Below are 20753 nucleotides of genomic sequence, written 5' to 3'. Positions count from 1 at the left end.
GCCACACAGGCCAGCTAAGCAAGTGGTATAACTGGAGATCTTCACCTCTTTCTATATTCCTCCAAGTCCAATCCCCTAGTCTCATCCCAAGCTCTTTACACAATCCTCCCATCTTATCCCAAGCTCTTTATCAGACCACCTGAAACTGCCTCTCCTCACTCTTTACCCCCAATCTCAGGTAACTAACCTGATCCTGGTGGAACACTATGCTTTCCTTCCTCCTGTGGACCCACATGCACAATCTCCCACCCCACACAGCCTATCCACATTCCTAAGTGTCAGCTCCCAATACCTAGAAACACATTTTACCTGGAACCTGCAGTGGCCATGTCTATAACGATCCCAGAAGAATTTCCTAATAGGAAAAAACAAAGCTACCACACTCTTCTAAGAAGGAGACAAGGCAACAGAAGCAAAAAACAAAATACCCACCCAACCAAGACAAGACCAGATATCAGTACCTAGAATTACAATCTGTCCAAACCCAGATGCCTAGATGCCATGTTCAAACACAATCAAAACCAGGAGAATATGTCTCCACTAGAGTCCAGGAACCCTATGACAGCAGGCCCTGAATATTCCAACATATTTGAATCACAAATAAAAGACCTTAAAACAGCCTTTATGAATATGATAGGGGTCTATTGTGGGACCTTAACAGCTCCTGATGTTGCTGGATCCTAATGGTTCCCTTGGGAGGAGGGATGAGAAGGCCCAAAGTCAATGACACAGACAGCAGGAGTCAATTGAAGACAAACAGCAGACTCATTTATTCAATAATGGGGAAGACCTTACATACCCTCCTCCCAGCACCCAAGCTGTGTCTCAATCTGGTGACCTTGTGTGGTTGTCCCTCATTGGCTGGGAGGAAACTCTGACAGTGACCAGGAACTCTGATAGCGCCTGTTGCTAGGTCTGCTCAGGCAGACTCCAGGTTGGCTCATAAGGAAGTATGTTCTGTGCATAACTTTGCAACTGGTTTGAGCCAATTTTCTTGACCCTATGGGCCTGTCCTATTACAGGGTCCTTAAAGGGGAAAATGAATAAAATTTTTAGAGAAATCTGTGAAGAACAGCCCCCTTCCTCATCACTATATCCTGGCCCACAACTCCCACTGAAGCTCCCCCTTCTACCAGAAGCCAAGATGCTGCCCAGGCCCCAGCTAAGTCCTCGCCCCTGCCAGCCCGCAGACATCCAAGGCATCCTCAGAGCATTTTTAGCCTTCTCCCAACAGCCCCTCACCTTGTTCCCAGAACCTCAGAGATCACTCAGTCCACCAGAACTCTAGCAGAGGCAACCCACTGAGCCAAAGGACTCACTGGTCATCAGAAACACATGTCACTTAGGCCAGGAGACAAGAAAGCACACAGAAACCAAGGGATAAAAACACTTATCCAACAAAGACAAACTCAGAAATTGGCCCCTAACTTATAGTTGCCCCCAACCCAGATATCTAGAGGCCAACAGAGGAACATAATCAACAAGAGTCAGAGCTACCCTACTACAGTAAACCCTGAATACTTTAACACAGCTGAAGCACAAGGAAACAACCTTAACAACACTTTATGAACATGATAGAAGTCCTTAAAGAGTAAGTGAATAAATCTTTCAAAGAAAACCAGGGAAACACAAACAAAAAAAATGTAGGTAATGAATTAACCCCTTAAGAGAGCCAAGGGGAAATACAAACAAATAAACAAACAGGTGAAGGAAATGAATAAAACTGTTCAAGACCTGAAAATGGAAATAGAAACAATAAAGAAAACACAAACTGAGGGATCTTGGAGATGGAAAATCTACATAAGGGAGATTGGGAAGCAAGTATCTCCAACAGAATACAAGAAATGGAAGAGAGAATCTAAGGCTTAGAAGATATAGTAGAAGAAATTAATACATCAGTCAAAGAAAATGTTTAATCTAAAAAATTCCTGACACAAAATATCCAGAAAATCTGGGACACTATAAAAAAACAAGCAAAAGAATAATAGGAATGTAAAAGAAGAAGAATCCAAGCTCAAAGGCTCATAAAAATATTTTTAAAGATTTATTTATGTATTATGTATACAGTGTTCTGTCTGTATGTATGCCTGTAGGCCAGAAAAGTGTGCCAGGTCCTATTATGGATGGTTTTGAGCCATCATGTGGTTGCTGGGAATTGAACTGAGGTCCTCTGGAAGAACAGCCAGAAGTCTTAACTGCTGAGATATCTTTCCAGCCCCCAGAAAACTATTTTTAACATAATTATAGAAAATAATTTTCCTAACCTAATGAAGGAGATGCCTATAAAGGTACAAGAAGCTTATAGAATGCCAAACAGATTGGACCAGAAAAGAAAATCCCCTCAACACATAATAATCAAAACACTGAATATACAGAACAAAGAAAAAATATTAAAAGCTGCAAGAAGAAAAGACTAAATAGCATATAAAGGCAGACCTATTAGGATTACACTCAACTTCTCAAACTAGACTCTAAGAGCCATAAGAGCCTGGACAGATGTCCTGCAAACTCTAAGAAACTAAAGACTACTATATGCCAGCCCAGACTACTATACCCAAAAACATTCAATGACCATGAATGGAGAAAACAAAATATTCCATGATGAATTCAAATTTAAGCAATATCTATTCACAAATGCAGCCCTACAGGAGAAACTAGGAGGAAAACTCCATCCCTAGGAAGTTAACTAAATCCATGAAGACACAGGAAATAATAATCTCATACCACGGTTACAGAGAGAGAGAGAGAGAGAGAGAGAGAGAGAGAGAGAGAGAGAGAGAGAGAGAGAGAGAAACAGAAAGAGACAGAGAGACAGAGACAGAGAGAGGTACTACTACCAACAACAACAAAATAATAGGTATTATCAATAATTGGTTATCAATGTATCTCAATATCAATGGACTCAATTCCCCAACAAAATTACACAGGCTAATAGAATGGATGAGAAAACAGAATTCATCCTTCTGCTGCATACACGAAACACACCTCAACATCAAAGATAAAGATTATCTCAAGGTATAGGGCTGAGAAGGATTTTCCAAGCAAATGGACATAAGAAACAAGGTGAAGCTCCGGGAGTCCAATCAGCAAGAGAGAGGGGGGATTGTATGAGCGAGAGATATTGAGACCATGATTGGAAAAAGCACAGGGACAAATAGCCAAACTAATGGAAATACATGAACTGTGAACCAATGGCTGAGAGCCCCCATGGAACTGGACCGAGCCCTCTGGATAAGTGGGACAGTTGATTAGCTTGAACTGTTTGGGAGGCCCAGGCAGTGTAGCTGTGACCTGTCAATGGTGCATGGGCTGGCTTTTTGGAGCCTGGGGACTATGCTGGGACACTTTGCTCAGCCTTTGTGTAGGGAGGAGGGGACTGGACCTGCCTTGGCTGAGTCTACCAGGCTGAGCTGACTCCCCAGGGGAGACCTTGCCTTGAAGGAGGTGGGAATGGGGGGTAGATTAGGGAGGAGGGCTGGGAGGTGAAAGAAAGGAGGATGGGGGAAATCCGTGGCTGATATGTAAAATTAAGTTAAATTAAAATAAAAATATTTAAAATAAAATATAATAAAATATAAATATTGTTGAAAAACAAACAAACAAAAAACAAAAACCCAAGCCTCAACAGATACAAGAAAACTGAAATAACTTCTTGTATTCTATCAGACTACCATGGGTTAAAACTGGATTTCAACCACAAGAAAAAGTCTACACTCATGGAAACAGAACAACTCTCTACTGAATGACTGCTGGGTAAAGGCATAAATAACAAAGAAATTAAAGAATCCCTGTAACTCAATCAAAATGAATACGTAATGTACCCAAACTTATGGGACATAATGAAAGTGGTGCTCAGAGGAAAGTTCATAGCATGAAGTGCCCCATAGCATGAAGAGATCTCATACAGGCAACTTAACATCACAACTAAAAGCTCTAGAACAAAAAGAAGCAAGGTCACCCAAGAAGAGTAGAGAGCAGGAAATAAATCAAACTGAGGACTGAAATAAATAAAATAGAAACAAAGAAAATACAAAGAATCAATGAAAAGAAGAGTTAGTTTTTTGAGAAAATTAACAAGATATACAAACCCTTATCCAAACTAACTAAAGGACAGAGGAAGAATATCTAAATTAACAAAATCAGAAATAGAAAGGGGAACTTAACAAAACACACCTAGAAAATCCAAAGAATCATTGAGTCATACTTTAAAAATCTGTACTTTATAAAATTGGAAAATCTAAGAGAAATAGATACTTTTCTCCCTAGATACCACTTAGCAATGTTAAATCAAGACCAGATAAACAATTTAAGTATTTCTATAACCACTAAGGAAATAGAAGCAGTCACTATAAATTTTTCAAACAAACAAACAAAAAAGGCCAGAGCAAGATTGTTTTAAGGCAAGATTCTACCAGATTTTCAAAGAAGAGCTAATGTCAGTCCTCCTCACATTAATCTGCAAACATCAGAAGGAACATTGCCAAATTTTTATGAGTCCACAGTCACCTGTAGTAAAATATTATTTTAATATGTATTACTTTTGCTTATGTTGCATTTTTTAAAATTCTATAAAGCTGTATTACTGTGCCTGCATAAAACACCTTGAGTTAGCCAATAGCCAATTATATAAACAACAAGAATTGGCCAATAACAAGGCTGGAGAAAGGATAGATGGGACTGGCAGGCAGAGAGAATATATATAAGAGAGAGAAATCTGAGAAAGGAAGTGATAGAGGAACAAGAGAGGAGGAGAAGGATTTCAGGGGCCAGTCACCCAGCCACGCAGATACACAGCAAGCCATAGAGTAAGAGTAAGATTTACAGAAGTAAGAGAACGGGGAAATCCCAGAGGCAAAAGCTAGATGCGTAACTTCAAAGTTTAGGAATGCTGGCAAGAAACTAAGCCAAGCTAATGCCAGCCGTTCATAATTAAGAATAAGCCTCTCTGTGTGCAATTTGTTAGGGAGCTGTGTGGCAGGACCCCCCCTAAAAAAAGAGTAAAAATCCTCAACAACAATCACCCTGATACCCAAACCCCAGAAATATTGAACAAAGAAAGAGAATTACAGACCAATTTCCCTCATGAACATAGATGCAAAAATACTCCAAATACTTGCAAACCAAATCCAAAAACACATCAAAAATATCATTCACCATAATCAAGTAGCTTCATCCCAGAGACAGAAGGATTGATGAACATATGAAAATCAGTCAGTGTAATCTGCCATATAAACAAACTGAAAGAAAAAACCACATAAACATCTCATTAGATGCTGAAAAAGCCTTTGACAAAATCCAGCACCCCATTATAATAAAGGTCTTGGAGAGATCAGGAATACAAGGAACATGCCTAAACATAATAAAGGCAATTTACAGCAAGCCAATATCCAACATCAAATTAAATGGAGAGAAACTCAAAGCAATTCCACTAAAATCAGGAACAAGACAAGGCTGTCCACTCTCCCCATTGCTATTCAATATAGTGCTTGAAGTTTCAGCTAGAGCAATAAGACAACAGGAGATCAAAAGGATTGCAATTGGAAAGGAAGAAGTCAAATTATCAATACTTGCAGATGATATGATAGTATATATAAGCAACTCCAAACATTCTACCAGGGAATTCCTACAGCTGATAAACACCTTCAGGGAAGTGGCTAAATACAAAATTAACTAAAGAAAAAAATCAGTAGCCCTCCTATATACAAATAATAAATGGGCTGAAAAAGAAATCAGGGAAACCACACCCTTCACAATAGCCACAAACAATATAAAATGCCTTAGGGTGACCCTACCCCAAAAAAGTGAAAGACTTGTGTGACAAAACCTTCAAGTCTTTAAAGAAATGGAAAAAGCTTTCAGAAGATGGAAAGATCTGTCATGCTTGTGAATTGGTAGGTGATCCTAGTAAGTAGGTAATCATAGTAAAAATGGCCATCCTACCAAAAACAATCTACAGTTTCAAAGTATTCCCCATCAAAATTTCAACATAATTCTTTAAAGATCTTGAAAGGACAATACTCAAGTTCATGTGGAAAAACAAAAACAAAACTCCCATGATAGCTAAAACAATCCTGAACAAAGAAAGAACTCCCAGAGGTATCACTATCCCTGATCTTAAACTGTACCACAAAACTTTTATTGCATGGTACAGGCACAAAAGCAGACGGGTTGATGGATGGAATTGAATTAAAGACCCAGACATTAATTCATATACTTATGGACACCTGGCTTTTTATATAGAAGCCAGAAATACACAGTGGAAAAAGAAAGCATCTTCAACAAATTATGTTGGTTTAACTGGATATCTGCATGTAGAAGAATGCAAATAGAACTTTATATATCTCCCTGTACAAAACTCAAGTCCAAGTGGATCATAGACCTCAACATTAAACCATATACTCTGAGTCTAATAGAGGAGAGAATGGGAATAGCCTTGACACAGGAGACAACTTCCTGAACAGAAGACCAACAGGACAGGCACTAAGAACAACCATCAATAAATAAGATCTAAACAGTGAATTATCAACAGAGGAATCTTAAATGGCTAAGAAACACTGAAAGAAATATCCAACATCCTTAGCTACCAGAGAAATACAAATCAAAACTATTTTGCGAATCTATCTTATAACTGTCAGAATGGCTAAGATCAAAAACACAAGTGACAGCTTATGCTGGTGAGGGTTTGTAGCAAGGGGAACATTCCTCCATTGCTAGTGGAAACACAAACTAGTATGGTCACTATCTAAATCAATATTGAGATTCCTCTGAAAACTGGTAATAGATCAATCTCAAGACTCAGCTATACTACTCTTTGGCTTAGACCCAAAGAACACTATATCCTACCTAAGGACACTTGCTTAACCATATTCATTGCAGCTTTATTAACAATCACCAGAAACTAGAAACAACTGAGATGTTCCTCAGCCAAAGAATGGATAAAGAAAATGTGGTGCCTTTACACGATAGAGTATTACTCAGCTGTTAAAATCAATGATGTCATGTAATTTTCAGGCAAATGGATGAAAATAGAAAAGAATCATCCTTAATGAGGTAACCCAGACCCAGAAAAACAAATATGGTATATTCTTGTTTATAAGTGGACATTAGCTGTTTTGTAAAGGACAATAATTCTACAATCAACAGACCCAGAGCAGCTAAGTAACGAGGAGGGCTGGGGGTGTAGACCTTGGATAGACCTCCCTAGGAAGGGGAAACAGTGGATAGGGATGGGAACAGGAAATATCTGGTGGGGATGAGAGAGACCAAAAGAGGCAACTGGAATTGGGGGACATTTGGGGAGCAATGCAGAAATCCAGTGCCTTGGAAACTCCCTGCAATCTATGAGAGTGAGCATAGCAATGTTTCCTGGTAAAGATCAATTAGGAGCCCAAACTGGCCATCTTCTATAACCAGACAAGGCTGGCTCATAGCAGTAGGAGTGGAACATCAACCCAGACACAAAACCTTCAACCTGTTTTGTCTACCTATAAGAAGTGCTGGGGCAATGGTGTTGTAGAACTTGTGTGAGTGGCCAACCCATGACTGGTCCAAATTGAGGCCAACATCAGGAGAGGGGGCCTATAAGGAACCAGAGGCAGAACAGCCCAGAGACTCAGAATAGAAACAAACACAACTGGCAAGAAAAAATAGTCAATGAAATGACCCCTAATGATATTCTGTTATACTCTCAGATCAGTGACTAGCCCAATTGTCATCAGAGGGGCATCATCCAGCAAACAATGGGAACAGATACAGAGACTTACAGACAAACACAAGGTAGAGTCAGGGGAACTCCACAGAGGAGGGGAGCATTGTAGGAGCCAGAGAAAAGGAGCAAACCATGGGAACATGGCCCACAGAATCAACTAATCAGGACTCATAGGGGCTCACAGAAACTGAAACAACAAACATGGACCATGTATGACTCTGAGCTAGGTCCTCTGCATATACTTCATGGTTGTGTAGCTTGGTGTTCTCATGGGACTCCCAGCAGTGGAAGTGAAGGTGTCTCTGACTCTTTTGCCTCCTTTTGAGACCCTTTTCCTCTTACTGTGTAGCCATGTCCAGCTATGATATGAGAGTTTGTGTCCAATTTTCTTAGGCCATGTTTGGTGGACATTCCTGGGCAGGCTGCTCTTTTTTTTCTTTCTTTTTTTTTTTGAGGGGGGAACAGAAGAGGAGCTATCCAGGGGAAGAGGGAGGTTGGGGGAGAGGCTCCAAGAAGTGGAGGGAGGGGAAGCTAAGGTCAATGTAATATATGAGAGAAGAATAAAAGAAAAAAGAAATAAAAAAAGAAATCTATGGAAACACAAACAGTTCAAGGAAATGAATAAAACAGTTCAAGATCTGAAAGTGGAAATACAATCAACAAAGAAAACTATATTGAGGGAAATCTGGAAAAGAAAAATTCAGGTACTTGAACAGGAATCTCAGAGTCAAACTTCACAAACAGAATACAAGAGATGGAAGAAAGAATCCCAGGAACTGAAGACATGATAGAGGAAATAGATATCTTGGTCAAATAAAATGATAAATCTAAAAATAGCCTGACAGAACACATACAGGAAATCTGGGGCACTATGTAAAGACTAAATCTAAAAATAATAATAAAATGAGAATAAAGAAAGGAGCATTAGTGATCCAACTCAGAATATGATAACCAGAAAACTTTCAATCACAATAGATGGAGAAAACAAGATATTCCATGATAAAACTAAATTTAGAAAAAAACCTACAAATCTAGCCACACAGAAGGCACTAGAAGGAAAATTCCAACTTAAGGAAGATACCCACATCCAAGAAAATACAAAGAATGAATAATCCCAGACTAGTAAATCAAAGGAAGAAAACACACAAACACACAAACATACACACACACACCACCACCACCACCACCACCACCACCACCACAACAACAACAAATACAGGAATCAACAATGTTCACTGATATTTGTCAACATCAATGAATCAATGGTCTCAATTCCACAATAAATAGTATGGATGTGAAAACAGGATCCACTGTTCTGCTGCATCCAAGAAACACATGTAAACATCAAAGATAGACATAACCAATGGATAAAAGGTTGGAAAAGTTATTCTAGGCAAAAGGAACTAAGCAGGAAGCTGGTGTAGTCATTTTATCGGAGAAAACAGACTTCAAAAAGTAATCAAAAGAGCTAGGGAATATATACTCATATAGTATACATAGGGAATATATGCTAGGGAGTATATAGATACTATATACTCATTCAAAGACAGATCCACCAAGAAGACATGAAAAGTTTTAACATTTTGCACCAAAGAGCACCTAAGTTTGGACAAGAAACACACCAATAGTAGGAAAAATACCCTATTCTCACCAATAGACATGTCATCCAGACAAAAACTATCAGAGAAGTGCTAGATCTTGCTGGCATTATAAACCAAATGAACCTAACAGATATTTACAGAACTTTTAACCCAAACACAGAAGAACATACATTTTTCTTTTCATTTCACTTGGAACTTTCTCCAAAATTGACCACATACTTGGACACAAAGCGAGTCTCAACAAATACAAGAAAATTGAAATAACGTCTTGCATCCTATCTGACCACCGTAGAGTAACACTGGATATCAACAAAAATAGAAACAACAGAAAGGTTCCAAAAATAGGAATGAAATAACTAAATACTGAATGAAAACTGGCTCAAGACTGAAATTAAGAGAGAAATTGAAGATTTTCTACAATTGAATGAAAATAAATAAACTATAGACCTAAACTTATGAAACAGAATGAAATATGTTCTAAGAGGTAGGTTCATAAAAATATTGGAGAAATCTCATATTAGTCAATTGACAGCACATCTTAAAGCTATAGAAAAAACAGAAGAAGTCACACATCAAAGGAGTAGAAGTCAAGAAACCATCGAACTCCGGGCTAAAATCAATAAAATAGAAACATACAAATACCAAAAATAAATACAAAGATTCAATGAAACAGAGTTACTTCTTTGAGAAAATCAGTAAGATTGACAAGTCCTTATCCGAATTAACTAAAAGGCAGAGATACAAAATCCAAATTAACAAAACTGGAAATGAAAAGAAGGGCATAATAACAGATGCCAAGGAAATCCAGATATTTATATGGACATAATTTAAAAACCTATTATCTTTAAGGGTTGGGCCACTGGGAGTTTGATTATACTCCAAGAGAATATGGGCAACACAACTTGGACTTACTATATTTTCTTCTTTTTTCTCTTTTTTTGAGAGGGCAGAAGGGTTGGATGGTAGACCTTGGAAGACTGGGAAGCAAGTGTGATCAGGTGCATTGTATGAAATTTCCAAATAATGAATAAAAATATTATGTTGGAAAAATAAAACCTGTAGTCTACCAAATTGGAAATCTAAAAGAAATGCATAATTTTGTCAATACACATTGCTTAGTAAAGTTAAATCAAGGTCAGATAAGCAATATAAACAGACCTTTAACCCCTAGGGAAATAGAAACAGTCATTATAAGTCTCCAAGTCAACAATAGCCTAGGGACAGGCAGTTTTGATGCAAAATTGTACCAGACTTTCAAAGAAGAGTTAATGCCAATACTCCTCAAATCATTTCACAAAATAGAACAAATAGGAACATCAACTAATTCATTTGATGAGGCCACAGTTATCCTGACACCCAAACCATATAGAGAGCCAACAAAGAAAAAGAATTAGAGAACAATTTCCCTTATGAACATAGATGTAAAATTCTCAATAAAATATTTGCAAACTGGATTCAGGAACATATTAAAAAAATCATCCACCATGATCAAGTGGGCTTCATCCCAGAGATGCAGTGAGGTTTCACCATATATAAATTGATAATAATACACCATATAATCAGCCTGAGAGATATAAAAACACGTGATCATCTCAATAGATGTAGAAAGGAGTTCTTGACAAAGCCCAAAAACCCTTTATGATAACAATCCTCAGAGATTAGAGATAAAAGGGATGCATCTCAACATAATAAAAGCAATTTCTTTCATCCCCATAGCCAACATTGACTTAAATGAAATAAAAAAAAATGAAGCAATTCTACTAAAATCAGGAACAAGCAAGGTTGTCCACTTTCTCCATATCTATTCAATATAGTACTTGAAGTCCTAGCTGGAACAATAAGACAATTGAAAGAATTCAAGGAGACAGAAATTGGATAAGAAGAAGTCAAAGTATCTTTATTTGTAGATGATATGATATATATCATATGACTATGACATAAGTCACCCTGGAAACTCCTACACCTGATAAACATTTTCAGAAAAGTAGCTAGGTACAAAATTAACTCACAAAAACCAGTAGCCCTCTGACATACAAATGACAGACTGAGAAAGAAATCAGGGAAAAAAAACACCTCCCAATGTTCAATATTCTTAAATAATGTGTAATATCTTGGGGTAACTCTAACCAAACAACTGAAATATTTGTATGATAAAAACTTGACTTCTTTTATTCCAATTTGTATCCCCTTAATACACATTGAAAAAAACTAAAAAATATATATCAGAGTATGGAAAGATCTCCCCATGCTCATGAATTGGTAGTATTAATATACTGAAAATGGCCAGTCTACTCATAGCAATCTATAAGATCAATGCAATCCTTATCAAAATTCCAACAAAATTCGTCATAGATCTTGAAAGGACAATTTTATTTTCAGCTTAAAATGGAAACACACACACACACACACACACACACACACACACACACACACACACACACACACAATCCAGGATAGCTAAAACAATCCCAAATAATAAACTGCTGGAGGTCTCCCTATCTCTGATTTCAAGTTGGACTACAGAGCTATAATAATAAATATAGCATGATATTGGCACAAAAACAGAAACATCAATCAATGATGTTCAATTGAAGACTCAGACATAGGTTCACACACCTATGGACACCTAACTTTTTATAAAGAAGCCAGAAGCATACATTGGGAAAAAGACAACATCTTTAACAAATGGTGCTGGCCAAACTGGATAGATGCATGTAGAAGAATGCAAATCGATACTTACTCCTTTGCACAAAATTTTGCTCCAAATGTTTCAAAGACCTCAATATAAAACCAGATGCACTAAACCTGATAGAAGAGAAAATGCTGAATAGCCTTGAACTCATTGGCACAGAGAAAGTCTTTCTGAACAGAATACCATTAGTACAGGCACTAAATTTAACAATTAATATATGGGGCCTCATGAAACTGAAAAGCTTCTGCATGGCAAAGGATACGATCATTCAGAAAAAATGACAGCCTATAGAATGGGAAAAGATTTTCACCAAATGCATATCCAATAGAGGAATATTATCCAAAACATATAAGGAACTCAAGAAACTAGATACCAAGAAATTAAATAACCCAATTTAAAAATACTGTACAAATATAAATCAAATTCTCAATAGAGGAAACTCAAATGGCTGAGAAACATTAAAAGAAATGTTCAACATTCTTAGATATCAGAGGAAAGCAAATCAAAACTACTCGGAGAGTTCATCTTACACCTGTCAGAATGGCTAAGGTCAACAAAGCAAGTGATAGCTCATGCTGGTGACGCTGTGGAGTAAAAGGAACTCTCATCCATCATTGGTGGTAATGCAAACTTGTACACCAGCAGTGGAAATCAGTGTGATGGAGCCTTAGGAAGATGGGAATTGACCTACCTCAAGATCCAGATATGTCACACTTGGGCATATACCCAAAGGATGCTTCATCTTACCACACAGATACTTGCCCAACCATGTTCATTGCTGCTCTATTCTTAATAACCAGAAATTGGAGACAACTTAGATGTCCCTTAAGAGAAGAACTGATAAAGAAAATATGATACATTTACACAATGGAATATTAATCTACTGTTAAAAAATTAAATCAGGAAATTCATAGGCAAATGGATGGAATTAGAAAATAAAGTCATGCTGAGTGAGGTATCTCAGAAGAGAAATGTAGTGTGTATTCTCTTATATATGGATATTAGCTGTTAAGTCAATAATAACAAAGCTATAATCCATAGAACTAGAGGATAGGTACAGAAAAAGGAACTAGAAGGGACAGATCTCATTAGGAAAGGAAAATAGTATAGGTATGAATGGGTTGGGGGGAGGAGTTTCAAGGGGAAGGGGAGAGAAGAGGAATTGGAGGGATTACAAAGAGAAATAGCAAAAATTTGAGGGGTAGTGTGGAATCCTAACAGTGGAAGATTCCTAAATAAAAACAGTTGGGGAGACAGCCCCAACTGGCCATCTCTTGTCACTAAATCAAGTTTCTGATACCAGGACTGGATTAAATCTAATTGAGTTGTTTTCCAAAGGTGTTAAATGGGAATCCCCAAACAACCCAGGCTATTGGAAAGACCATAGGTTGCTCTCCACAAACTGATGACAAGTCTCCATTGCTGAAGGCAACATCTACACAACTTATTGAACATGCAGAAGTCTAGCTGGTAATGACATAGAATCTTTTACCCTCAGTTCTAGTGCTTTTGGTATAGGAACGTACTAGGCATGCCGCCAAAAGAAAAACATAAACACCAACCCAACCACAAACTCTTATATCCACTATGGTGTCCTGCTTACAAGATATGCTAATGCAATGGTGGTACAAAGCTTGTGGGAGTAACCATTATCTATATTATTTAACTGAAGGTCCACTCCATGAAATACAACCCAGCACTGCTTGGGTGACCATGGACCTGAGAGTAGATAGTCCAGGGGCCTAGGGTAAAACCAGTAATACTGCTGTTAAAAAAAAAAAATAACTAATGATAAAGTGACTTAATGACATTCTGCTATACCCATAGATCAATGCCTTGCTCAGCCATCGCCAGAAAAGCTTACTCCTCCAGTAGATGAGTACAACTATAGGGAACAGTTAGGCACCTAGTCCTGAAAGGAAAGTCTCTATCAAATCTTTCCGCTCCAGTCTCAGGGAATTCTGCAGAAAAGGAGGGGGAAAGAGTGTAAGAGCTAGAGGTTAGAGAGGGGTATAGAGGATACCAAGAAAACAAGACCCTGTAAATCAACATGATCAACTAATATATGAACTCACAGAGACTAAGGCAGCCCACACAGGGTCTTCATGGTATATACCAGGTCCTTTGTACTTACAGCTTCAAATTTGTGTTTTCATGGGATTCCTGGGTGTTCAAATGAGTGAGCCTTTGTTTCTTGTGCCTTCTATTGGGCTCTTTTCCTTCTGTTTGTTTGTTTTGTCTGAGTACAGCATCTTAGTTTTTGTTTTATCTCACTGTATTTTTTTTTAAATAAAAGAATGTAAGATCTCAGAATGGAGTAGAGTGTTATGAAGTGTTTTCTGAACACAACATGACTATCGCATACATGAACTCATAGCAGGCATGGTTTCCTGCAAAAGACCTATATAAGACCAAGTCAAACAAAATCCCTGTATACATTAGATGATATATAGTATTCACCACACACTGAGGGGCTATTGGCAGTAGACAAATTTTGAAAGATCAGAAAAGTAAAGGAGCCATCCACTAGAGAGACTTCTCATCTTTGCCAGATCCTCACTTCTTCTCTCTATCCAGCCATATCATTTCCTGTTTCTTCCTCCCAAGTGCTGAGATCAAAGGCATGAGAGCCCAAGTGCTGAGATTAAAGGTATGCACTACCACTGCTTGGCCTCCAGTTCTGCAGTCTGATCTCTGGGCAAGCTTTATTTGTTTGATCACAAATAAATATTACCACATTTCTCCTTTTTTTGTCTAAAATAAAAAAGAACATTGTAACTAATATAAGAAAAACTATATACAATAAGTACAATAACTACATGCAATAAATACATCAACAATGTCTAGTGCATAAACATTTGACAAATTCAAAGAAAATACTCCATATCTTTCCTATTTTGGTGAACCCAAAAGGTTGTACCTAATTCACTTTCTATTCTAACTTGCATTACCAAAATTATCTTTTCACGTCTCTCAACCTTACACACTTTACACCTCTTTAGTGAATTTCTTTTCTGCATCTGGTAACATTAACTATAAAGTCTTCAGCTCCATCAGAGTCCCAACAAGTAAATAATATTACATGAGTAAACAGGAAGCACAAGCAAGTAAATTTAAAAAATGTGAGAAATGACAGAAACAATTGGCTGCCTGGACTGTCACCCAAGATTCCTCTGCAATGTTGGGACATCCCTCTTCAGCCTATAGGCCTAGCATATCTGACAGACTTTTCTGTGAAGCAGAATATTCTGAAGTGTTGTCCTACCTTGTCTTGGCAAAGTTCGGCAGTCAATTTCTTTTCTGTCCTGCTTTTCTAATTTGGACAGCAAACTGTTAGCAGTTGAAGCAAGGGCAGTTTCTTGCACAGTGGCTAACTTTTGCCACAAAGAAAGTAAACTCCATGTGGAGTTTCTTCAATGCCCATCATCTCCTCTGAAGTAGATTGGTGCTGCCAGGAGTAGACACTTCTCATTGTCTTAAAAGAAAAGAACCTATGTTATTAAAACATCTTAATGCCATATTCAGTAGCTCCCTGAAGCATTTGAAGACCACTTGTCTATCCAAAATATATCTCTGTTATACCTTGAGAACATACCTAACATGACTACAAGTTTGATTGTAATAGGTCACCAATTACTAACTTGCATTTCCTTATTATCCTAAGTAGTTGGTAATAATAACTTTCAAGGAAGGGCTAAAATTTTTCATTATGTTGGTAAATGAGTTGTATAGGTATAATACTTTGAACAAGAGTAGAAATGTATGCACAGTATGTTCTAAAAAATTATCTCAAATTTGTGTCAAAATACAAAGATCCTATTAGTGTAAAACATTTAAAACAAGTAGTTGCTTTTTAAAAGTAGATTCAGTAATCTACCCTTCATCCTATCATTTTTATATCCCCTTTTTCTTTTCAAAACAAGAACTCTGAATCTAAAGTCATTTGTTCCTCTTTTTTTAAACCATTACCAATAACAACTTGTAACCAACCATCCTAAACATGACAAATATGCATAACCCATTGAACAACCAAAAACCACCTACCCTACCTCTTGGAAATGTTGGTGTCCTGTTCTTAAAATTACTTCCTGCTGTCTGAGGGCAACAGCATCTTTAAGGGATCCTGAAAAGAAAAATTTGGGTTAATTGTCAAGTCCTGGGAGAGGTAGCTGTATTATTTTGTCTAGTCTCTGTGTAATGGAAAAATGTAGGGCTTGTCTCAAGTACTGGCTAGAGTAGTCTGTGAGGCTGGACCATCTTAGCTAGCCACCTTGAAGTTGTCCTGAGCAGTTTGTAGTCCAAATTTGATCTTTGAATGATGTTTTTTCAGCTTAGTGGCATTTTTATAATCTTGGTGGAATCATCATTTTGGGGCCACATCATCCTTTTGGAGACTTCAAAGGCCACTGTTAGGTGTAGTCATGGTACACTGTTGAAAACTTAATCATTTTAAATGTCGTATGCAGCGGATCTCAAAGGGGTTAAAGGATTAATATTTGTTATGTACATACAGAGTACAAAATCTTAATTCCTAGTTACCTGATAGAGACTCAAATTCCAAATCATGTACAGGAAGCTAGATGAAGCCCTTTTCTAAAATTACTTTGTACTCTATATGACCATAAATATTATGACAAAAAGTTAAATATATATTTGGTTTTTCTCCAGAAGAGTCCCTAAATTTGGTTTTTCTCCTGTCCCATATCAGGTGGCCCTTCTAACATAAGACAGGGATTTTGAATTTTCCTTTTAACAAAAACGCTTGGGTTTAGAGACAGAGAGAGACATATTCCAACTTCAAAGCCAGCTTTATTTTTTAATTGGATTTTAACTACAAAAAGACAATTTGCATTATATGTCTGTAGAAAACAGCAAAAACAAACATTTAGGAAGAATTATGAAATTTTATCCTGTTGGAGATGTGATATACCAATAGGCCAATTTATTCTTTTGCTTGGGACATTTTTTTTTTCTGGATGATTTGTCCTTTTACTTTACATGTCGCATTTGTCCAGGGGTCATCAGATTCCATGCCCCAAGCCTAATTATTTGGAGGTTCCCTTATGGAAAGTTGTATCTGATCAAACTAACAAAAACCATTTGTTAGTTGTAGAAGTTAGTTTAAATTGAATGGTCATGCTGATTGATGAACTATCACCTCATAATTAAGAGGTCTCTCTTGTTCAAATCTAATCTTTATCAATGTTGATGGTATCCATAGCTTTTCTTTTTCTCTTGGAAATAAAAGCAAAACCTCTTCTCCATGTAACACATATCCTGGCTTCCATTCTGAAGTCAGCACATCTTTAAAGGATGCAGGCTGATTTAATTCCATAGTTTTTTCTATTATGCAATGTCTCTCCACAGATGTTGTTCCTTTCTCATTAGCATTTAGAAAATTCAAAGTTAATAAAGCAGTATGCAGTCTCTCTCTGGGGGTCCTTGTTACCCCTTTCTGTTTATTTAGAAAATCCTTTAGAGTTCAATTTGATTTTTCTATAACTGCTTGCCCTGTAGGATTGTGTAATATGCTTTATATTTTAATAAGCAAAAAACTTTCATTTTACTAGAGACATATGCTGGAGCATTGTCAGTCTTAATTTGTACAGGTATACCCATAATGACCATAACTTCTAGCAAATGTGTGATTACAGAATCAGCCTTTTCAGAACTCAAAGCAATTGCCCATTGAAATTCTGAATAGATATCAATGGTGTGGTGTACATATTTCAATTTTCCAAATTCTACAAAATGAAATACATCCATCTGCTAGATTCCATCACTTTGAGTACCTTTTGGGTTACTTCCTGAAGGTAGTGGAGTTTGGTTATATAAAAAACCAGTAGGACATTTCCTTATAAATTCTTTGGCTTATTGTCAAGTGATGGAAAAATCTTTTTTCACACCCTTGCTACTGACATGTTTTTTTTTTTTTTTCGAAACTCTGAGGCCTCCAGCACATTTCCTATCAATAGTTGATCAATTTCTTCATGACTTTGTCCTAGAAGGCCTTGCAGACCCATATGAGATCAAATATGTGTTATATATAAGGGATGATTCCTACTCCTGATTATTTCTTTTAACTGAATAAATAACAAAGTTAACTCTGACTCATCAGGAATAAATTCAGCAGTTTCAATGTGTAAAACAATTTTTTCTGCACACTGAGAGTCAGTAACTATGTTAAGAGGTTGTGTAAAATCTATTAATACCATCAGAATAGCATATAATTCTGACTTTTAGACATAATCATAAGGACTTTGAGCCACTTTAGTTATTTTTCCTAATTTATAACCTGCTTTTCCTGATTTGTTTGCATCGTTATAAAATGTAGGTCTCCAGAAATTAGTGTTCCCTGTACAATATGAGGAAGAATACAGTTAGTTCTCTTATTTATAAATTGAATTCTTTTGCTTTCGGGATATTTGTTGTTAATCTCTCCAAAAAAATTACTCCAAGCTCTTTGACAAAATTCACCTGATGGCCAAAATTTTAAATTTAATCATTAGGAAAAGGTACTAAATTTCTGCTGGTTCTATTCTTGCTAATTGATGAAGTCTCAATTTTCCTTTTAGTGTCAACTCAAAGACCTTTTCCACATAAGTTTTTAATTTTTTACTCTGTTTATGTGGTAAAAAAGATCAATTCTAAGATAACATCTTCCCTCTGCTATAACAGGAATCTTAAAAGGTCTTATTAATTGAAAACCTGGAGACAGATATTGGAGTGAAACCTAAAAGATCAGAGAAACAGAATGCACCACAGCCAACCTCACCTTGCCAACTTTTCAGCTGATCCTATTTTCTCAGACTGGAAGCCTCTGAGTCCTCACTCAAAAGTGTCTCTGCTGAACTGCTGCTAAAAAGCTTCTAGTTCCTGGTCCTCATGCCTTATATATCTTTCTGCTTCCTGCCATCACTTCCTGGGATTAAAAGCCTGTGTCCTTCCCAAGCAAAGACATGAGGTCTCAAGTCCTGGGATTAAAGCTATGTGCCACCACTGCCTGGCTCTGTTTCTAGTGTGGCCTTGAACTCATAGAGATCCAGAAGAATCTCTGCCTCCCAATTAAAAAGGACTAAGGTTGTGTGCCACCACTGTCTGGCTTCTATGTCTAATATAGTGGCTGGCTCTGTCCCCTGATCCCCAGATAAGTTTTATTTGTTAGAGCACAAACAAAATATTCCTGTGAGAGAATGCATAGAGGGTAAACAAAACTAGAATGCAATCAAGCTCTGGATCCAAACAATCCACATGTGCATCCTGTAAATTCTTTCCCACCAAAGCCAAATATCTCTCAGCTTCAGTTGATAATTCTTTTGGACTATTCTAGTACTTGTCACCTTTTAAGATCTGAAACAAATTACTCAGTTCATCAATTTTTACCCCAATAATGGGCCATGGATTAGAAATGTTTCCTAGCAATCTTTGAAAGCCATTCAGAGTCTGCAACTTCTCTCTCCTAATTTGCACCTTTTGGGGTCCGGTTTTTTTGTAGAAATATTTTATATTCTAAATAATTAGTAGAATTTTCTCTTTATATTTTAAGGAGCCATTTATAATCCTAAACAAGGTGAAATTTTCTTTACTTCTTCAAACATTCTTTCTAAAGTATCTACATTTGAATAAGCTAGTAAGATATTGTCCATGCAGCAATAAGCTATAGATTGAGGAAATTGCTTATGTATCATTTACAATGGCTGTCATGCAAAATATTGACACAGGGTGGGGTTATTTAACATTCCCTATGGGAGAACCTTCCATTGACATCTCTTAACAGGCTGAGAATTATCATAAGAAGGCACCATGAAGGCAAACTTTTTTCTATCTTTTCTTGTAAAAGTATAGTGAAGAAAGTCTTTTAAATTGATAACTATAAGAGGCCATACTTTAGGTAACAGAGAAGACAAAGCAACTCCAGGCTGTAGAGAGGTCATTGGATGAATCATCTTATTAACAGCTCTTAGATTGGTTACCATTCTCCATTTTTCAGATTTTCCTTTAAAAACAAATACAGGAGAATTTCAAGGGCTGATTTATTCTTCAATATGCTGAATATTTAGCTGCTCCTGTACCAGTTGTTTAAGGTCTACAGTGTCTCTGATGTTAAAGGCCATTGCTCAACCCATACATGTTTGTCTAGCAATCATTTTAAAGTTTAGGGCAATTGATGCCTTTGAAATATTAACAACTGTTGTGCTTTGTTCTTGTACAACCTGAATGTTCAGTGACTGGTCTTTATAATAACTTCTAATATTTTTCCCAGAAACATAGGCTTGTTTATGGTTTGCTTATGAGATTGGAGGAATGTTAATCTGGGTATTCCATTGCTGTAACAAATCACATTCCCATAAATTCATTGCTATGTTAGCCACATATGGCTTTAATTTTCCTCTCTGTCCTTCTGGCCTTATACATTTGACTCATCTCATGCTCTGTTTTACTTGAGATAACATTCCAGTCCCTAAAAGCTGAACATTTATTTCCCAAAGAGACCAATTTGGATGTCAAGATTTTGGTACAATTATTGTTACATCTACACCTTTGTCTACAAGCCCTTCAATGATGATGTCATTTATTTGTATTTTTAATGTTGGTCTTTGTTCATTTATAAAAGTTTGTCAAAATATTTTCATTATGGTTTCTCCTGAATTTTTTGTTCTCTCTTCTACAACTGTTCTATCATCCACAGCAGTATGGTTTCTTACAATAGGCATTAGATTCTTTAATTGCTCTGGGAAGGAGTTTCCTACAG

The 20753-nt window shown here is 37.0% G+C and overlaps 1 protein-coding gene across 11 annotated transcripts in view; it reads right to left on the bottom strand.

Annotated features, from left to right (window-relative positions):
* Positions 1–742: 742 nt before the first annotated feature.
* The window catches only part of LOC121824374 (uncharacterized), a 44378-nt gene continuing 24367 nt past the window's right edge, over positions 743–20753 (bottom strand). For 3 of the 11 annotated variants that reach the window (XR_013046358.1, XR_013046360.1, XR_013046359.1), the window contains exons 3-5: positions 16051–16124; positions 15267–15476; positions 743–14755 (exon numbers count right to left, since the gene is read on the bottom strand). Coding sequence is in view for 3 of the 11 variants with exons in the window: in XM_076555818.1 (XP_076411933.1) it covers positions 16083–16124 (42 nt within the window). In the remaining 8 variants the exon portion in view is untranslated. Of the gene's footprint in view, positions 14756–15266; positions 15477–16045; positions 16125–20753 lie in introns of those variants that run through there. The other 8 variants (XR_006066248.2, XR_006066249.2, XM_042265077.2 and 5 more) reach the window with 4 other exon arrangements.

Source organism: Peromyscus maniculatus, chromosome 20 (assembly GCF_049852395.1).
Source record: "Peromyscus maniculatus bairdii isolate BWxNUB_F1_BW_parent chromosome 20, HU_Pman_BW_mat_3.1, whole genome shotgun sequence".
Lineage (NCBI taxonomy): Eukaryota > Metazoa > Chordata > Mammalia > Rodentia > Cricetidae > Peromyscus > Peromyscus maniculatus.
This window is presented reverse-complemented; position numbering and strand designations above follow the sequence as displayed.